Below are 22515 nucleotides of genomic sequence, written 5' to 3' on the forward strand. Positions count from 1 at the left end.
CTGCACATGAACGCAAATGGCTTGAGGTGCCGGAGTACAGAATGGCTGAACCGGTGAAGGCTGGATAAAACAGCAATGACTGTACATTCCTCTTAATCAATACAACATTTTTGACAAAATATTTTTTCAAATGCCATATTAAAAAAAAAATCTACAAATAAAACTGTAACTCTAACTAAAGAACAACATTTCTGACCAAGTCCAACTATGAACTTCAAACACTACAGAATTGCTATTTATTTTAGGCCTGGCAATCTTGATACAAAATAAACTTTTAACAATTATATTTTTGTCTTTGATGGATTATTAAAATTTAAAATTTCAACAATGATAAAAAAATAAAATATATGTATAAAATATATGGCACAATTTCCTTGATGCTGGAAAAAATATAATAATCTTCACAGCCAAGACATCCATGTAAAATAATATTTAAATATAAAAATAAAATATTTAAAATGGCTACAACAATCTGATTATATTAACTGCCTTATCTTTTGACAAACAACAAGGATATTTTATACTTCCATCTTGCCTGAGGATCACTAGTTGCCTATACCCAGTGAACATGTCTCATGGGAGCCTACAGCTAAAGCACACAGTTCTACCAACTATGGTGAACCCTCTTACTACAGATGGGCTGCGAAATAGCAACCACTTAAACTTTAACAGATGGGCGAAACTAGCAGTAGCAACATGCAAGAGATAAAAATAACAACAGTTATTATAAAACAACTCAAAAAAACACTGCTCTTCATATATAGCTACTCTCTAATGTTGTGAAATAGCAAGGATCAGCATGTGGTTAATGGTAGTTTACAACTGACTTCACAAAATCGTTTGAGTACCCGGGAGTTTGTTTGTTACCTAGTATCAACAACATAGGTAACGTAACTGGTACCCTGAATGTAAAATCCAAAGTTCGGTGCATAACTATGTGCCAAAACTAGCTAACAACCTATAATATTTTATATTCTTGTACCTGTAAATTGTATTTCATAAACTACAAAAAAATTATTTTGATTAAAACCAAAGTATTGCAAATTTCAGACTGTAATTATTTTACATAGTTTGTAAATTTTGTTGGCCATTTTTCACTGAACAAGCCAAATACTTGTCAAATTCATTAATCAAAAGACTGACATTGACTGGGGCTACGCCCTTGAGCCCGATGTCTCCACCTCCTACTGCTTTCGCTCTGTTAGCATGACCAATGTAGTGTGTGCCACAAGTGCATTTGAATAGCACGTCACTGGCCTGGAAGAGGGAGTGAGCAAAGGCATTTAGACTCAGTGCCATCAGCCCTTAAATAACCTAAAAGAATATTGTAATTTCTTTGTTTATGACCCCAGTGTTTTGTCTCTTTCCACAGCATCCTAAAATATGTCTCGTTGCTTTATTTGTAGTAAATGGTTTTGCAAAGGCCATATCCCGAACATTTCCGAATGGAAGCTAAGGGTTCCCAAAGCGAACATGTTTTGACATTTAAGTAATAACTGGCATTATTAAGGATTTTTTTAAATGTATTCGCACATGTATTAATTTTCCTGAACTAAGAAATTATTTGTTCTCAGATGCAAGTGGCACAAATTTTAATACTTTTAATGGTGATCGTGAGGGGAGGCTAGTCAATAAACAGAACCCAGTTCATCATCACCCGATAAGACAGACAGTGTGTGCACTCGGAGACTTCGTTTGCCATCCCTAACCAATTATTTCTGTTTCTGTATTTAAATAATTAGAATTGTATTTATCCTTGGGTCCTGTCTTGGCCAGGAAGCTTGTTTTACTTAATTATTTTTACTCTGTAAGGGATGTTTGAAATCAACACGAGAGGCGTCAGCCACAAGGGTGACAAGACTTCAAAGTATAACGATTTGTACTGCGAGACTTTTACCTGTTAACCAAAGCACTGTACGAGAGTCGTGGAAGTTAAATAATAAAGTGTGTTAACTGTGAGAAGTTTCATTCTGTGTTTTGCGACCACATGTCCCTGATGGCTAATATCAGGCATGTGGGACTCCTTCAGAGCCCACGGCGTAACAACTGTTAAACGGTCTGACTCTAAGAGTGAACCAGGTCAGGAGGATTGAAGTAAGTACCAGGGAGCAGAGTTCGAGTCTTGTCGCACACGGGCAATGTCACGTCCCTGCAGAGAGAGTTTCACTGGGTTTATGTACCTTCCCTGTGATGGCACCCTTTTACCATCTATTCTTGTGTAGCAGAAATGTGTAGAGGCTCCCGGACATCAAGATACAGTTTTTACGTAAGACCCTACTGTCAAATATCATGTATCATTTCTGGTCACAACCAGTTAAAAATAAGAGGTGTATTTCACACGCAGTTATCGATAGCAATAACAGGTTACTACTATGAATTTACAGTTTTACCCATACAGTTTTTTGTTATAACAGTAAAACCCCCTTAAGAAGTATCTTTTTTAGAAGTTTAATGAGTGACGATTTTACTTATCTTTTAAATATACATAATACAATACAAATGCAAATGCCCAGATGTTTACTAACAGCCACTGCTAATTGTTTGTACATCTCTAACGGCCTCGATGATGCATTTTCCGACCTCTGTAATGGTCTATGTAACAAACATGATTCCCTCCGCAAACACAATTCAAACAGAGCTCCTCTACGAAAGTATTCTTTTTGTTTGTACTAACAACATTATGCGCACACAGAAACCAGAGAGAATGCATGCCACCTGTGTGGATGAAACAACCATGCAAAACAAACAAACAGTGGAATGTGTATACAAACAGATTCACTAACTACCACTTCGGCTATGCTGCACATTACTATGAACATGGGACGACTTAAAATTTAAGACTAGCCTTGCACTTAAGCTTTTGCCCGAAGGAATAATAGTTTAAAATAAAATTTGAGAATTTGAATAAACGAAATACAACCAGTTAAAATGTAGCTATTTTATTTGGGTCACTAAGATGATGATGGGTTGATTGGCATGACTGGGGCATCCTGGGCAAGACGATACTGCAATGGTCTACCACTGCCTGGAAATCGAATCTGGGACTTCCGGCTCGCCAGCCAGTAACTCTAGCCACCAAGCCAAAAGGTAAGGTTAGGTAAATAAACGTGGACAAAGAATTCACAAATTTACTATCTAAAGATATTTCACTCATATCACCCTTAACATGTTCACTTTACCAATCTAAAGGCATCAAACCTGTAGCACGTTTCACTGTAGTGAAAGTTAGATCATTACAGTTAAAACCTCTGCATACCAAACATAATAAAATAATATATATATAATTGTACCTGGAAATGGTCAGTCTTTCCAACCACAGCATCCCACTTGACATCATCTTACTCGCTCGCAAAATAGCAAATTAGACTGTTCAACTTAAAACTCACGACAAAACAAAAATTACGTAAATAAATCACACACAAAATGACTGCAAACCAATTAACCAATGAACAATAATTGCACAGATGTGTACCTAATGTCTATGTGTTAAAATCTAAAAACAGCTCTCACCTTAGGTACAACATATGGAACAAAAAAAACATTGTTACCAATTACCAGATAAAACACTTTTTCATAAATTGTGCAACACTTTATACTTCTATAGTTATTATTGCTTTGGTTAAAATTTTGTTGGTTAAAATTACATTTGCAGTTTAGTAAGTTACTTAGTATTAAAATATTAACACCCAAACCAGTTTTTCAATTAAATTATTTTGACTTGTATAAATTTCTAAAGCTTCCATTAATATAAAGTAATGATTCTTGGGTATTATCAGACATTTTACATTAAAAAAAAAAATTATTAGTCAGAAAAAAAAATTTTCAGCATAAAACTTTACCAAAAAACTAAGAAACAAACATTTAAAGTGTGATAAACACTACCATACCATACATGAAAATCACTAGAAGCCAAGAGTTAATCTACACGTGGGCCAATGTACAGTCAGGTATTGCTATAACCGGACCCATGTTCTAGTCTGCAAGAGTTTCACGTGGCATTATTCTGGTCCGTGTGGCTTTCTGCATTGCATCTCTACTTCTCTACTGTTATAGTTTAAGAGGTGGGCATGTCTACATCCAATGAGAGTTTTGTGAATTTTATACTTAATCAATTGTGTTTTATAAATGTTAACTTTTTAATACCATGATTTTGAAATTTTATATAAATTAATATCATTACATTCTAAATACCAATCAATCACACATTTCTTTCTGAAATTTCACTGGTAAATATACCAACAGTAAACACATAGTATTGACCATTCTCTTAGCTCAAATACAATATTAATTACTCCCAATAAAATTTTTTTTCTAGCTCTCGGCACTACAAGGAGGAAATCAAAAATTAATTACATAAAACAGTTCACATTTTTTATTTTTTATCTACAAAGCATAAACAATGGCTTTTTTTTCTTTTCAACTAAGGCAAATGAAAGGATTTCTTTATTGAATTTGATATATGCAGGAATAAAAATATCTTATTTGGTTGTATTAAAATTAATATTGAATTTAAACTTTAAAATCAGGTTGTATTTTCCAGTGCTGTAAGCCAACTCGCTGACTCAGCTCCATCAGGAAAACAAAGTCAGCTTGGGTGGGGTGCCTCCATGTTGGCATGCCTGGTGGCCATGGATTGAACCACAAGACAGCAGGGGATATGCCACTAAACCTGTGGCCGTGCATCACTAGAAGTCAATCTCTGAGTTTTCAGTGCTAGGAAGTAACTAAAAACTATCTTCTAAAGTCGCTTTTTGAAAACATTTATTCACAAGAATCTGGATTCGCATAAAATCAAAAAAATCCAGGCTGGCGAGTCAAGCAAACTCTTAACCACAGACAACGGGCAACAATGTGCCAACTGCAGGACTTGTGGACGTGCGGGCTTTGCCCCATGTTGCAGCCAGATTGCTAACCAGAATTTGGTGAGGAACAAGTGTGCAAACAACCAGTATTTGTAGTCCAAGCAATGCTTAAAGATGGTCAAATCCTCTGCACTATCAAATGGTAACATGTACGGTATGCTAGTGTTTCTACACTGTTGTTTGCGATTCCGTGTGTGTCTTACAGTCAGCAAGTACTCCAACATCATATTCAGTCATTGTATTTTTATTATTTGTCATACATTTCCCTGACTTAGAATAGTTCAAAGATACACAGATTGAGTACCTGCTTACCAGCATTTAAGTACCAAAAACTGCCCGCTTCAGTATTCACTCAAATAAATTACCTAGAAGGTCCACATAAGAATATACACTTTTTACTAGTAAACATATTATACCATCATCGGTACAGTATAATAAATTGTGATGTGACTGATTTTTTTTTGTACTCTATTAGATCCGATTCACTACAGTATAAAAACAAAGAAGTTGTTTATAACTAAAATCATTGGAAGTTCCTGAATACATATTTTACACTTTAAACTGAATTAATTTTAACACCTGTTATTATTCACCTATAACATTTTTAAAATTTGTTCACAATTATAATAATTATATACATATAACATATAAATCTTCCCCCCCCCCCCCCCCCCCTTAAAGTTTTACAGGAGCACTCTTACTCGACTGATCTAACAAAGATTATATGGAGCCTGAAAATCATTTAGGGCCCAAGTGACCCTACAGTTGTATGTAAGAATTAGTTAAACAGATAAAAAAAAATTCAGAAACAACTTTTAGCATTACAAAAAAAAGGTACAAAAAGACACAATTGTTACTCAATAAAGTAAAAACAAATATATAGGCTACATAATCTATGACACATGTGCCACATTTGATTATGCAAACATGTTACAATAGGCATGATTAAGCACACATAAATATAAATTAATTAGTTCAGCCAAGTTCTTTAAAAAAGGGCACACATATAAACATACAAAACATCCAAATTACTTACTTAATGCAGGAACTTAATGGCTGCCATCATAGGGAATATAAAATCAGCACCATCATGACAAAACAAACCAAATAACTTTCCATGTCAAAGGAATTAATCACAATTGCTACATTAATAGATTTGCTATGCAATCGAAGTCCAATTCACAAGCAACGAATGTCGAAAGCACTACTTTGGTTAAAACAGTTTAAGAAGAGATTATGAAATTACACATAGCCTTAAGAGGGAAAAGAGAGCAGAACTAGTACAGCAACGATAAAAGCAAGAATTACGATAAAGGGCCGAGCAATACGATCTGTTTTATGTCAATGCTACATGCCGAGAAAATTAATTACAAAATACACCACATATGTATCACAGTAGGCTGCACTTGTTTCATGAAGATAATACATACTTTAAAGATCTGGGTTAATGCCTGTACTTTGGATTTCCAGAAAATAACTTATTTTTGGGAAAATTAAAACGTGACTGATATAATCGACCATTGATTCAAAATTAATGGGGCACCTGTCCTTTCTGGAAAACTTAAGGATGCGTACAGACTACCAGTTAACTCAAACACGTTACAAACAACCAGTTAAGGTTATACGTACAGTAATCATTCATATCTTGACTGTGAAGTTAATGAACATGGTCTTTAATCACTTCCACACTGTCACAAAATTATCGATACATCTGACACCTCACATCAGAGGCTTGTGTATAGAGGTTTAGAGTTGTGATTTATTTTAGAGAACAAAAATTGTGGTGCAACCTACATCCGTACAAACATGGCGTCGCTTCAGAATGTAGAAGAGGTGTCACAATACGCCATTTTAAACCTAGGCTATGTCAAAATAAATGGTTAGCATGCTGTCATGTTAGTACGTATCTATAGCTTCACGAACATATTCATAGTGAACCCTTGACAAGTACAGATTATGCTTGTTAAAGACTTGAGATATTGGTAAGCTACACATCATCTTAAAGAATAATGTACATCTTTGAACCAATAAAACTAAAAACTTGATAAATAACCTTTGATAAAATTACCCGTTCAAAAACCTCAAAACTGTACCCAGTACATAAAAAAAATTATTAAAATAAAGTTCCAATATTTCTTCTAAAAATATTTTTTTAGATACAACAGAAGCTGAATTTATGACCAAACATCACAGCAATCAATTGCTAGTTGCTTACTTCAAATATGTCACTAAGAATGTCAGACCATCGATCAGCTGACAACTTGGTACGAGAAGCAAAGGCTCATCCGGGAACTAGCTTGCAACACAAAGTTAAAGTGAAGGAGACGGTGATAGTTCCGCATCGAGGAAAGGGGTGGATAAAGAACTACGATGGCGCGGTCACCCACTTACATGTGCTCCGGGTGCTCACGGATGCAGTTGATGAACTGTGTCGCCTTCATCTCCCCAATGCAGATCTTGTGGATGGCCGTGAACAGTGGGAACCTGCGAGCACGGCAACACCATCAGAACAAGACAAGGAAAAACCTTTGACTTATATATTTATTTTTATTTTTTACATGCCCACCAACAGTCGAGGGCTTTATCGGTGGGCACAACACATACGGAAAAGGACAAATTGGTCACTGCAAGTACATGGACACTCCCCCTCAGGCACATACGCAATTGGCCAATGCACGAAAGTGAGCATGCCACATATTTGCAGTGACCAAAACAAAGCACCACACAAAATAACCAAATTTATGGATAGAAAATTACAACAATAATAAACAATAAACCTAGAAACATCCCTAGCATCAGAAAATGACCAGCAACTCCAATCCCTACATTTTGGCTGGTTGGGACGATGGAACAGCCTCCCTGTACAACCCTTAGTCGAGAGGCCGCCCACTCCTTCCTTCAGTATCCCCGCCCCGAGTGCTCAGTCCCAACTGCGGCAAGTTCTTTTTAAACAAATGCATAGGAGAACATCTCAAGTACAACTATAGTGACAAAGTAATAAAATGTACAAACAATGGAAAATAAAATTCTAATAAAAATTCGAATAAAATAAAAAACACATTATTATAAGAACCTAACTGAAAAGTAAAGATTATAACTTATATAAATTTTCTTTAACAACCTAATGTGACCTAGTGTCCAATAGTTCACTCTCTAATTTTTTTTAAACCTTTTTTAATATTTTGTTGTATTTAATATAATTATTTTTATTGTATTTCACATTTATATTTATAGTTTTGTTAGTATTTCTTTAATTTAGGTTCTTTAAATTTTGGCAGTTACCTTTTTCTTAGGTATTTTTGTATAAGTTGGTAAGACTGACAAAAGACTTTCTGGAATGATCTATCAAGTTTTATATGAACAAATAGTAATTTATATGTTTGTATTTATGAAGTTTTAAACACTGTAGATGATTATTTTTTTCATAGGTGTGTTTATTAATACGTGTTTTTTATATAAATGTTTTAGTGAGGTAAAGGTTTAACTTGCATTTAATTTCTGTGGTCAGCAAAATGTCAATCTGCAGCGCTAGGTGGTGAAGGTGGAGAGAAGGGGGACAAAGCCGGGCAGCCATGTCGTGCGGACATGTCTGTGTGTGCGCGAGGCAAAAGGATGGTTTCTCTTGCTGGGCGTCTGCGACGCAGGATTTTGCGTGCATGGGCCGGAATAAGTTTAAGACTGCAGCCTTTAATGTAACATACAAATTACGTGATACTGTTTGGTGTAGCACAGAATTATGCAAGCACAAGTGGCTGTAACATGGCTTGAGAATGCTAATGACACGCAAGATTGCGGTAAAAAATGGTATCTGCGCTTTGTTACAAATGGCTTTCAAGTGGAGCCTGCCACTTCCCGACCAGTAAAAATTAAAGTAAGTCACAGCATTGCCACAGCCCACTCCCAATTCAACGGCAAACTGTTTTGAACCCAGTGACATCATGCCTCTTATAGATACGTCAGAAGAAAGATATGAGTGATTTCGTGCTAGTAATTTACTGAGAACACACACTTAAACTTAAAAGTACCTAACACTGCTGTAAATAATTCTGTATTTTTGCCCCCGCCTTCATGAGAGACAGCCTTTTTGCGCAAGTTAATCAAAGAGTTTGCAAATAAACACTGAATTTAAAGGACTTTGTTCTGAGAAATTGTTTACAAAATACTTAAGATGATTTTTTAGTATTTACAAATATTATGGTTGTATATAATATCACTTCTAGAATTTTAAAAAAATAGCAGAATAATAGTTAATAATTTTAGTATAATCATTATGATATCTTTCTAGAGGAAAAATAATTTTTACCCACGTTTAGATTAATAAGGAAAGTTAAATATCGTTATGAAAACTATTTTATTATTAGGGTTATATTATTTTATGTGCATCGAGTTGTTGATAATATGTTTATAAAATTACACCAGCTCATCCCCTATCTAGAAAAAGCTGTAAGCGTGTACATGCGCATGTGTGCGTTCTATGAGTACGTGTGGACATGTTGCAGTGTTGACTTGATGGTTCTCCAAACTGATAAATGTCCGTGAACTGGCACAATCTCCATTTGTCTACTTCAACATGTTTTGAAGAAGCAACTGTGACCCAACATAATTGTTTTTGCGTGAGATTCCTTCAGCTTTCAAATGCAACATTCCATGACAAAACTACAGCCATTGTTGGTGTTATTTTGAAAGCTGCACTTCAAAGCCTGGCATTTTACGTTCTTCATCTCCCACACAAATTTCTCTTTCTCACGGACTGTAACATGCATGCTAGTTTTTAGAAAAGAAACTGTTAAGAAAGGGTAGCTTTTTATTCTGGAAGAAGACTGGTTTAAAAAATATGATAACCGATAGCCGATAGCTGGCTGTCTTTGTTATTATAAGGGGTGGTAAATCAGTAGCGGAGAGGAGGAGAAAAGTGGACTGACCTCACTCCCTTCTACACAGTAATAAAGCAGCACAGAAAGCAGACGAAAAGAGGATCGAGGGTTAACACTAGTGCTGTATTTCTTGCGTACCAATAAGTTGAGACACTGAACAAAGACTTCACTTGTACTCTACTCTGGACAGATATATGATGCGAATCATATTCGAGGGCAACCCTTATGGTGAAAAGTTGTATTTTTATGACCCAAATTATAGCTGCGATCCATACGCAGGGGCGACTCCTCTGCGAGTAAATACGTATATGTTGTGCCTACCCCTAAAGTTTCTAACTGTAATAGGCATATTACAAATTAAATAAATATATAAAACAACAGCAATCAAAACTGGCATTAGTAACACAGAGCATGTAGTTCTTCCAGATCTCTGCAGACATTTCAAAGGTAGTAAAGAAAAAACAACAGCTGTCAAAATTGGCATAAGTAACGCAGTTTAAACGCACAGCGAGTACTATTTCAAAGAAGCTGTTCCATTCCTCAGGCTAACATGTAATGATAAGATGATGGTTCTTCGTGTTGGGGAGAAAAGATACAAAACACCTGCACAGAACATGGTGTGGAATTAACTTCAAAACATCACTATTTGTGTTATTTCTCGAGTTTATTGTAATAACAATTTATTCAGGTCCCTAAATTCAGTATAACAGTTGGTAATATAGGTTCAAGGTCAAGGTGAACTAGTTTTGCATTTGTATTTTATTGTTAATATTCTATAATAGTTTCTGATAATTATTTTAAATAAAAAAAGCCTTTTTACTGTACAGTGAACTCCCGGTATATCGCGCCCCGATTGATCGCGGAATCGGGTATATCGCAGGTCAAACAATGTCCCCCAATCAGAAATGAATAATAATAATAATAATGGAATAAATGGTTGACAGCCAATTAGGATAATTTTGCATTGTAACTCACAAACTAAGCATCGGGCAGAAAAAAGCCTAGGTGTAGAAAATGTTCGCAGTGAAATTCTAAACAAGATATCTCTGTACATTATTCCTCTATCTTGTAGGGTTTTCAAATTATGGTCCAATCCTGAAACATTAGTTCTTAACGTCGCTTTATCTCACAAATGAAGCATCGGACAGGGGACCCGATAAAGCCCACCGTCCAGCGACATTATCCAGCGTGACTCGGCTGGGGATTGATGTTGGATAGGCTTGGTTGACGGCAAGCGCTGGGAGGGGAGAGGCGAGCCGAGAATATGCGACCAAGACACCCGGGTAGACGGGAGGGGTGGAATATAAGCGCTAGTGATGAGAGGGGCTATGAGTAAGCAGAAAGGGGGGAAGTCTGGTGACCTTGAGTAGTTCACTCATTTCCCGTCTGCACACTTCTCGTGGTCACGTGTGTTGACAAGCGGAGACAAGTCATTGTTGACTGTGCATTATTGAAGCCGTGTGTTTACAGTCAGTCTTGTTAGCGCTTGTTACGATGCCACAGAAACGAAAAACTCATTCTATAGCAGATAAACTGAAAATCATTCAGTGTGTGAAAAAAGGTGAGACGAAAGCGAGCATATCACGTGAGTGCGGTATCCCAGAAGGTACAATCAGAGGGTGGATGAAAGAGGAACAGAAACTGAGAAATTTTGTGGATGTTATTGAAAGTGATGTAGGGCTGCAAAGAAAAACAATCAAGTTAGGTGAAGACAGTGAACTGGATGAATGCCTTTACAGGTGGTTTATAATTAAAAGAAGTGAAGGTGTAACATTGTCAGGACCTATTTTGAGGGCTCAAGCTGTGAAGTTTCATAACGATTTGCATGGAAAGACGGACTTCAAAGCTTCAGAAGGGTGGTTCTCGCGATGGAAAGTTTGTCACGAATACAGCAGGCTAGCATCGAAGGCGAAGCCCGATCTTCTGACAGTGTGTCTGGAACACAATTTCCTGAACAACTGCACAAGGAAATGAGTGACGAAAATTTGACAGATGATCAGGTGTATAACTGTGACAAAACAGCTTCGTATTTTCGACTACTTCCGACAAAATCTCTAGACCTCAGAAATGCAACAAATATAGGTCTGGATTTAAACAGAATAAGGATAGAGTTACTCTTCTTTTTGCCGTCAACAAATAAAGCAGCCACAAACTCAAACCACTGTGTATCGGAAAAAGTCGAAGTCCAAGATGCTTCAAGCATGTAAACATGAAGACGTTGCCTGTTACGTACGTACACACAAAAAATGCATGGATGACGGCCGAGATATTTTCCAAGTGGTTCAATGAAGAGTTTGTTCCATCATGAGAAGCCATCTGCAGTCACTGAACCTAGAAGAAAAAGCTGTATTGACACTTGACCACTGCCCAGCACACCCATCTGCTGATTTGCTGCAGTCACAAGATGGAAAAATAAAAGTTATGTTTTTGCCGAAAAATACCACTGCTTTGATCCAGCCCCTCGACCAGGGTATTATAAGAGCATTTAAAGCTCACTATTGACGAGAACTTCTCAGCGCAATTGTAAGTTCTGACGATGACATGGAGGCTTACCTAAAATTGCTTAACCTCAAGGCGGTAGCGTATTCTGTGGGACTAGCGTGGCAAAGTGTTTCCCAAAGCAACCATTCAGCATTGTTGGAAAAAGTGTTCTTTTTCCATCAGCGAAACAAAGAACTTCAGTGATGAGCTGTTCCTAGGATTAGGTGACAACGATGTACAGTCTGCACGTAATATTGTTGACTCCAACCTATCTTTGGATGACCTAGTGAATTGGGCTGAATGCGACAGTAGTGATCCTGTGTCAGAGACCGTCGACAAACTAGACATTATTGCAGCTGTGTGGGACGAGAATGATGGTGATGAAGACGAATGTGAAAGTGAAGTGGACGAATCGGAAGTGCCAAGTGTAAGACAAGTAATTAACAACATTGATCAAGTCATATTGTGGTTGGAAAGACAGAGTGAGCCCAATCATGTCCCATTGCTTCACCTGGCATACTTAAAGCATTATGCAGAACAGAAACGCACTGCATTAGTACACCAAACAAAAATGTCCAATTATTTTAAAAGATAAGAATAGGTACATATACATATGTAATACATACGTATATTTTAGTGATTGTGTTAACGCTCCACGCTGTAAATGTAAATTTGAGGGCTGTTTTTTTTATTTACCGTCTGACCCGTCCCATGCTGTGCTGTCTTGACAGGAGAGGTTGCGGTATTCTGTACAGCAGTGGGTGGGGCGGGGTAGTTGAAGTATACTGTCGGAGAGGGAAGAGGTGAAAGGGAAAGATAAGGCATAGAGAGAGGTAAGAGTTTGGAGCGGGCAGAAAAACAGTGAGGGGGAGGGGGTGGGGGAGGGAATGTGTTCACACAGCACACAGGCAGAGCATGAGTCACTTGACTGAGCAGCATCGCTGCGTTCAAGGCAAAATCAGGTAGTCCGGTGTTTAAAATTCCACTCCAAAATCTTCCCATTTAGTGTGGAGCGCTTACACAAACTATGACTTATTTTTGTGTTTTGTTTTAACATCTTTTACTGTGGTACAGTATGTACTGTATTAATTGGTATTTTACTGGACATCTGTATATAAATGTTTTGTTACAACTTGAACCTACAGACATAATATTATTGGGTAATTCATTGTATTATACACGTTCATCTTTTTACTTTGGTATAATGTTTTAACATAAAATAGTAAAGAAAATCAGCTAGCATATTTTTAATCTTTGTCGAGGAATTCCCAGTGGTCCAATACTTACGTGAACCATACTGTACCACTTTTGCCGTGAGGTAGTAAACAAGCCCCAGAAATGTTTATGTGTAGCGGCCTCCCGACCTTTAACCAGAAGCTGGGGAATATAACACTTGCTGATCCGAGCCACACACTCAGCAACTCGACACAGCGTTTGGTGGAATAAGTAAAGACAAAGTTTTAACAGACTTTTTAATACGGCGCCACTGATTGCGCTAAAATTAATTTGGCGCAATTTTTGTTTCCCACATGTGACCATTTATAATTCACTGTACGCATGGACAATAAAGTTTAACCACTTGACACGATAGACGATTCTTTATATTTTATTGTACGAATGCTAGAATCGTTTTTCCCGTATCCGCGGCCTACTTCTGCAAAAGACATGGTATCTGTAAGTAAATCTAGAATTGTTATTTTGTCAATCAAACTCGGTAATTTGCGATTCATATTCGGTTTGAAGTATCACTACGGCCTTTCTATTTAGAAGACTTTGACCACAGAATCGTGTGTAACCGCACACACTGCACTTACTTTGTTACGGACACTACGAAGCAGATACTGTGGCTAACACCACGAGACTGGCAGCAGCTTGTGTGCCGCACATGTGTATGGCGGCGTGTGGCGCACTTGTAGGCCGTGCGACAAACTGTGCGCGGCACGCGGAAAAATAAAAAAAATTCAACATTTAATATTTATCTTTAAAATTTATTATTTTTATTTTTTCACCCGTGTTTAGTGGAAACTGCGGATGCAAAGTCCGCACAAAGGCAGGCCGTCTATACTGTGCGTGCTTGCCGACCTATTAGAACATAGGCTGTGTTTTATGCCTTTTGACCTTGGTCACATTGAAACATCGTGGTTATGCAACAATGCGGGTAAAAGTAATGTCCCCCAACAACCACGTTAAATAGGGTGTGTACTGTATTTTTACTGGTTTTCACTGTGTTTGCTGGGTTAGTGTTTGTTTTAAGTGTATTTTCCAGTATTTTATTTACTTTAATTATTGTTTATTTATATATATATTTGTTTATTTAGAAGCTTACATTATATTTCAAGAACAGCGTGTATTGGTTTGGGAAAAAAAAGGAGAGAGAAAGGAGAGACAGGTGCACGACATGGCAGCACCTATTATCCAGACACTTTATTAGTTACAGAGACGTTCTGTCATTTTCTGCATGTATTCTTATGATGGAAAAAAGTCGGCAGGTGTTAGCTACCACAGAAGGCTGTAAAATTATCATGTTATAGTGCCAGCCAATCAGAAAGGACTTTGAGATTGATATGATTTTTTTTTACAGAAACACCTTGATGCAACGGTAATGTGTATGTAATAGCTGTGATGTGATTGGTCAGTGAGGTCATGTGGCTCTCTACCCCCTGCCTGGTTGGAAGTATAGTTGATTAGTCACATAAGTTTATCCTCGAGTGCTGTACCAATAGGTTCAACTGTTCAGCGTCTCATAAAAAACATTTTATGAGTATAGAGGCGGACATTTTTATGTTTGGGTGCCAGGGCCATGTCTCAGTAAGTTTTAATCTTTGTCAATTTTCTCGTTTCGGACTTTCAATTAGAAATTTAGGCCCCCGATGGTGCAGGCGTGATGTGGTCTGTTGGTTTACCAGGATTTAGTTCCCCTTTCTTCGGTACATACGAATCGCTAGAAACATTTTTTTGTTACGGTACAGGACTCTGCATAGCAATCGTCAAAAGTGAGAAAGTGTTGTCTTGCAGTAAAATCGTGTAATGGACATGAATTTTCATCAGAAGAAAATATTAAATTTCAAAATTAATTTCAAACTATTATTTAACTCCTTTGCTGCGGAAAAAGGAAATGGAATTTTTATCAAGAAAGTGTAGCAGTCAGTGCCAAGCAGTCAAAGTTTGCTGGCAAAAATTAAAACTCAGAAAAATAACACACAATACGTAAGTAGGTTATTCTATGGGAAAAAAAGATGGCAATTTGAGGTATCAATTTTACAAATGGCAGCACCAAATAACAACTAGTTTGACCACAGACATGCATCACAGCATAGGCAAATACCCCATTTGACAAGAGTTAATACTACAAGTTATATTTCATTCATTTTAGATAAGCCAAACAATGTGGTTAAATACCACCATTTCGAGTAAAATAACAATCATGGACATAACTTTAAACCTAACTACCTACAACATCCGATGGAATATTTTCCAAGTGTTTTCTGTATGTGCAAGGAAAAATCGTCATCTTAGCTGGGCACGATTGATAACTGTGACTTGTCACAAAATCCTTAAAATAACCAAAAAAATATCTTTAGCACATGAACATTATCAATACCATCATCATTCAAGAGAAATAAACGTTCAATAAACATAAACACTCACTGTGAACAACAAATAAACTTGGATGACATACCATAGTTACTGCTGCCTGATTTGCTCAGCTTAAACTCTATAATAGCATATAAGAACTCTGATTACTGTCATAATGGGTGTATAAATTATACTATCAGGGATGTGAAAATCTTGTGGATTCCTAAATGATTTAGGCAATGGTTACATTACACCACATGACACAATTTATGTATTTTATGTATTAAATGTATTTTTGCTACATTATTCTGACATTTAAGCGGGAAAACATCTTAAGTCATGTTATCTTAAATGGGTTTTACTGTACCACATCGCTTACGGCAACATCTGACACATTTACCACTCACAAAAAACTTTGGTTCGACCCTGCTGGGAATGGAACCTGAGGTAGTTGATGGGAGGTAAGAGATCTGACCGCTCGACCACAAAGCCCTTAAAACACTTCTTACTGGTGGTGGTCAGCAGCTAAACTTCTGTTCTTTACAAAAGGCAATCTGGTATGGCATACTTATAAAAATGGCATGAAAATGGCTGTTTGAAATACCATATTGATTTAATCTAATTTATAAAGTCAAACTGACCGTGCATCACGAACATATTTTGCTTTTGGCCAACTCCAAATATTCTGTAGTCATATTGTAGAGTTGGCACTGAACCTAGGCATACTCAGCCTAGCGAAGGCAAACGGCCTTTCCATGCATTCATGCGTGGCGTGGAGACCGCTCGCAAGCCACCACTCACTTGTCCTCCATGCCCTTGGTCCGGAGCATGTGGTTCACCTCCTGCGCTGTGATTGGTCCCTGCAGCTTCTGGCCGTTCAGGAGCTCCCGCTCCAGCTCCACGATGGGCTGTAACCAGCGACAGCATCTTCGTCAATTACGATCTTGTGCACATTAGTGTTTTGCTCATGATTTTAAATAGATGCATATTGTGTCTATAACTAATTCTTAATAAATGTATTTATCAATTAATTAAATGTTTATTAAATTGGGTTTGAAAACCTTTAAGGCCAATTTATATTGCAAACATAGAATAAACAAATAGCATGGAATCGTGTTAGGCTACACACTTTTCAATTAAACATTTCTTTGTGACCTATTTCCTAAAATTCTTTATTTTAAAGATATCAATAAAAATATGGTTTTGCAAAAAGGGAAACCAAATTATTTATTTATTATATCCTAAAAATAAATATCTTATGGCAAAGGCTACATTCAACGGTTGATTCATAATTGTATAACACACAATTTTATGCTCTCATCTCATGCTAGGATTGAAAAATCAACTGACCCAAGGTTCGCAAAACAAAATAACAATTGTTGAAATGATACAACCATTTAATGATTGTTACACATTACTGACTCACAAATTACCTGACTTTTCCAGGTTTTTCACACAGATTTTACAAATATTTCAGGGAGATAAGGGTTAAATAAAGAACACTCTATTTTTCATCAAATATATTTTTCTTTAATTTGAATACCAAAGATCAGAAGTTGAGCGACTTTGGAAAACAATAACTTGAACGATATACTATATAATATCTATTACATACGATAAAAAAAATCTGAAAAGATATTACAAACAATTTTTACACATTTTAAAATATGACAGTATAATATTTGAAGATTAGATCTACATTTCTATGAAATGTAATTTCGTTTAATCAATTACATTACTGTATATATAGAGCTATAAACAAAAAATTTCGGAATAGTCAGAATTCGTTGAAGTTTTATAGTCTGACCCTCTACTTTTGATGAACTGCACTTAGCTGCTCATCAAGACTATCGAGACCTTTCTGGTATTCGATTACCAGCTTCCTCTTTTTTTCCACTCACCTCTTTGATTAAATCTCGTGATCTCTTCCTGTTTTCTGCGATTTTCAACCCATCTTTTTTCTTTTTTTTGTTCCTCAAGATGATCCATGTAACGTGACCATTCATTCCTAGCGGCGTGAATAATTTTTTTATTTACGGTGTTATTTTCGACACCTCTAACGCTATTGAGCTCGTCCCACATGTTTAAGGGCAACCAATGAACGTTGACTTTGGTTTTCAACTAGCCATTCTTTGTTGACTGAGAAACCTTGTTTAACGTTCGCATTGCCGTAAAACAATACGAAGATTCTTTGTAAAAAAATTTTAATTTGTCGGATCTGTTGAATGTCGATATCATTTTCATCCAAAAAAAATCTAATCTGTTTTCTTTTCTCGTAAATGTCTCCAAGTTAATCTTTAAAGCAACGTTGGAGCACAATTCTCGAAAATCTTGTTCGATCTTGTCTGCATTTCGGCCTTCCAATTGCTTCAGCCAAACAAAATTTTCGAGAGCCATTTTCCGCCATTGAAAGGAAACTGTCTCCGACTGTATGATAATTTGTGGATCGCAAAATGTCAAAGCCTTTACAATTTTGTACAGGACAGGTGATTTTTCAAAAATCTTGGATGTTATCTTTTGCAAAATTATTAAGCATTCTCTCCTAAACAGCAATATATCCCTTTGAGACAGTTTCTTTGACTTTCTTATCGTATATCGAGTAGCGTAACCAAGATTGATCTGTTTTACGTCAATTAAATTATATCCTTATCGCAAATATTGATTTTTGTGACTGTCTCTTTGTCAAGGATCTCTCGTTTGACGAACTTACCCATAATTATACTCAAAAGGTTGGTCATATCCGAGTATAAGAAAGGCACCATGGGCTGGTTTTTCTGGTAAAAAGCCAGGTAAGGTTCAACCTCAGCAGCAAGCGATTCGAAAAACGCTAATTTCGCGCCGATAATGTTGTAGTCTAGATTACGAACAACCATAACATACGAATCTGATTTTGGCTCCTTTTTTTCATTGTGGACTCCTTTTCTATATTCTGCCAAATTGGGCAACATGTTTTGAGCACAGTGAACGACTCAAACATTTTCAAGGCAACGAACGGCGCAGAACTTCTTTGAATACTCGCAAGATTTCGAAAACTGAATGTAGTCCGCCCGACGTGCTGATACATTCTTGAATAAATTGTATGCCGCTCCGAGAAAATCAATTATTTTCCATCCACTTGATTGAATGCCAACTTTAAATGCATTATGCAAAGTGTGAACACCACAACTTCTCATCTCCAACAGCTGCAGATCGTTAGGAGACTCTCGTAAATTCTTTTTCAAATTGCTTAAAAATCGAAGATTCACATTGGGACCATCCATGGCTACTTGAAAAATTTTTTACAGATTAAGTACAGCTAATTCTTGTTTAAAAGCGGCAAGAAGGTTCGTAGCTCTGATACGGCCAAGAAACGCTGATCCCAAATACTGACATACTGCAGTATTTTTTGTATTGCACCAATAACGAACAATCAAATCCATTTTTTCTTCTTAGGAAACTATATTCAATGATTCATCGAACGATACTGCAGAGTATTCGCTTACAGCCACTTTGCTCACAACATTTTCTTGAAACAACGGTCCCAGTCCATATACGATGATAAATGTTAATTTGTTACGCTGAAGCTTCATATCTTGTGCGATTTTGCTGTCAGGAAACATTTTGTGAAATAGCACAGTAGATTGTCCAGCCACCGACATTGAAAAATGATTTTTCACGGTATTTAGGGCCCAGGGTATTTCAGCTGTGGTAATACTGTCCTTGAGCAACAATGGATTCAAATTCGAAGAAGCCACCTTCAACAATGAATGTTCAGATACGGTACTTTGATTCTCTTTGTTATTGTCTGAGTGCCTTGTCTCACTCTGATCGGCCCTCATCGGCTCAGTAACCTTACTTTGAGTATAAAATTTGATGCTGGGATTAGAAGTTAGTGACGCCATAGCTATGCTATGTTTTTTTTCCAGCCATGTGACTTTTCAGTGCTTGTACTCCCATATTACTCAAGCTCACATTCTTTTTACATGAAATGCAGAAGGCAGAATGGCGGCCATTCTTACACTCTTGTATCCAGGACGAATAGGTCTCATCTTTAAGCCAGTCAATATTAAATGCCCCCTTAGCCATTGTTGTACATTGGACCCTCTGAAAACTGAATCATCATAAACATTAATCAAGAAAATGCTGTTAACTCTAATTATATAATTTGATTTGGGAAAATGTGAGTAATATTTAACAAATATATTAAGGGGATAAGCCACTCTGGAACGAGAAAAAAAAATCTGCATTTTTTGGGAATTTTTTTTTAGTAAAGTACGAATTTAATCTGAATTATGTGGGCAGTTCTTTATTAAACTATTAATAAAATAAACAAAAATAATTTTTTCGCACTGATTTATATACAAAAATAATCACTGCACAACATTTTTCCGGCGACATTCTTTTTCCACGACAGGAAATGAATCTCATACAATTTTTACCTTGGAACAAAAAACCAAATTTTATGATTATATATACGAATAGTTACAGAAGTACAAAGGATTTTTGCGTTCTATTTCATAGTTTGCTTGCTATCAACAGTTATCTTATGGTTTTTATTTTAATTTTTCTTCATTTTGGGAAAAGAGGACTAAATTTTGGCAAAAATCAATCTCTAAAAAAAATTCTATGTCCTTTTGTAACTGTTCTTATATATAATTAAAAGAATTTTGGGTTTTTGTCCCAGACTAAAAATGTATGAGATACATTTCTGGCCGCGGACTTTTGAAAAAAATGTCACCAGAAAAATTCTATGCAGCCGCTATTTTTTTCTATCATCATCAGAACACATACAACAAAAAATTATAGGCTGATTCTCGGTAAAGCCCTATATCTGAATATTTACCAAATAACTTACCTTATAATTACTCGCAGTTTGGATGTTGCAATTTTTCATTTTGTACAACAAATAGAAGGAAAAAATCACACTTCACGTTATCTCGCTCTGATTAACATATGCCAGATACAATATAACAAGAACGATGGTCCCCAGGACGAAGACTGAGAAAGTTTGGCCGGCATTCGGGCTATAGCCTATCATATAGCTCAGTTTTGTTTACAATGTAGCACGGACAACGTAATTGGCGTGCATAAAAACACTAGCATGTTTTAAACTTACGGGAAAAATTGTATACCAAAAATAGTAATGAACCATTTTCGAGGAAAAAAAATTTCAAGCGACTTGAGAATATAGAGGACATTCTCAATTCAATCCTTATATTGAAAAATTACGTTGAACTCGATAACATAAATCTTTAAAAATCAATCATATGAAAATGTTAAATATTAAAATAAACAAATTTAAAAAAAAATATAATTCGAAAATGAATTTAAACACTGTAAAGTAAAAAATTAATGCATTAAAAGCAAATAAATAACCCGATTTTTATTATATAGATAATTTGTTATGGCGGTGTTAGTAGATAAAAAATATAAACACATATCTATAATAATAATTGTGTTGTTGAATATTGCCTAATCAGTTGAATGCAAAAATATAGAACTTTACAGTAAATCAGTTTTTTTTATATTTTAAATGTTTGGCACTGATATTGATTTTTTAATTAACATTAATTTTAATTAATATTAATTTTCATACTATTACTTTTCAGATTAGTTTTCAAGTTGGTTCCATTTTTCGTAATCCTTGCAAAAAATAAATTTTGGAAAAAATCCCAGAGAATTTTTTAAATTCCCTGACTTTTCCCGGATTATTCCAGGAGAAAAAAAAACCGCCCGAGTTTTCCCGGTTTTCCATTTGCGTAAAAATCATGCATTTATAAACTGTCAACTGTAGTAAAGTTAGTAATTCAATTTAAACAACTGAAAAAATGCAAAAATGCAAAAAAAATAAAATTGTGTAAAACTATTTTCTTCACACCACAAAAATTTCCAATATTAATCAATTAGATAAAATGTTTTAATTAATTTAATAAAAGTATATTACATAATTTCTTAACCCTTTGTATTTGTCCCACTTGTTTTATATGCATTTTAGTTTTTGTCTTGTATGTTGTGACATGTTCATGTTTGTTTGTTTCTCATTTATTTTTGTTATGTGGTCCCTGCTCGTGTTTGTTTGTTTCCCTGTAGGTAGAGCCCACCTACGCACTGTGCAGACTTGCTAGCAATGCCTAGCCACTTGCAGCGCCTGCATCATTTTTTTGTGTTTTTTTTTAATTTATATATATGTACGTTTTGTTTGATTGCTTGTACCCTCTTTTATCGCATAATCATCGCACTCGCGTAATCGTCGCACCCATATATTTGGGCGTCAAAATTAGGATATAAAAAACCTCTCGTGTAAACGTCGCATGATGTTTTTGGTTTCACTATTAGATTCCGATTGGTTTTTTTTTCGTATAAAATGATGAATTTTAAAATAGAAATCTATTATTTATTCAGACATTACCTCTTACTTATTTAATTAACGGAAATACGTAGTTGTATGATATGTAAATTTTCTTTAAAAAAACCTTTTTAAACGTTATAACGTTCTACTTTTCGTCTGCGTCGCCTCGGTGTACCGCTTACAAAAATATAGCCAGCGCTCGTTGCAATCATTAATGTTTGGTTATTTTGCTTCCCGTATAGAGCACACACACGTAGCCCAATATCGATTTCTCGCCGATGCATGCAATGCACGCTCTCTGTTTGGTTATGTTACTTCCTGTATAGAGCACGCACATGTAGCCAAATATCGATATCTCGCTGAGTGCATGCAGCGCGCGCTCTCTGTCGAGTGC

General features: G+C 36.1%; 1 protein-coding gene across 2 annotated transcripts in view; it reads right to left on the minus strand.

Annotated features, from left to right (window-relative positions):
- LOC134527851 (glycerol-3-phosphate dehydrogenase [NAD(+)], cytoplasmic) overlaps positions 1-22515 on the minus strand; it is an 86600-nt gene that overhangs the window by 24751 nt on the left and 39334 nt on the right. For both annotated transcript variants that reach the window (XM_063360808.1, XM_063360809.1), the window contains exons 7-8: positions 16595-16701; positions 7254-7346 (exon numbers count right to left, since the gene is read on the minus strand). In XM_063360808.1, the coding sequence (XP_063216878.1) occupies positions 7254-7346; positions 16595-16701 (200 nt within the window). The remainder of the gene's footprint in view (positions 1-7253; positions 7347-16594; positions 16702-22515) is intronic.

Source organism: Bacillus rossius, chromosome 1, assembly GCF_032445375.1.
Source record: "Bacillus rossius redtenbacheri isolate Brsri chromosome 1, Brsri_v3, whole genome shotgun sequence".
Lineage (NCBI taxonomy): Eukaryota > Metazoa > Arthropoda > Insecta > Phasmatodea > Bacillidae > Bacillus > Bacillus rossius.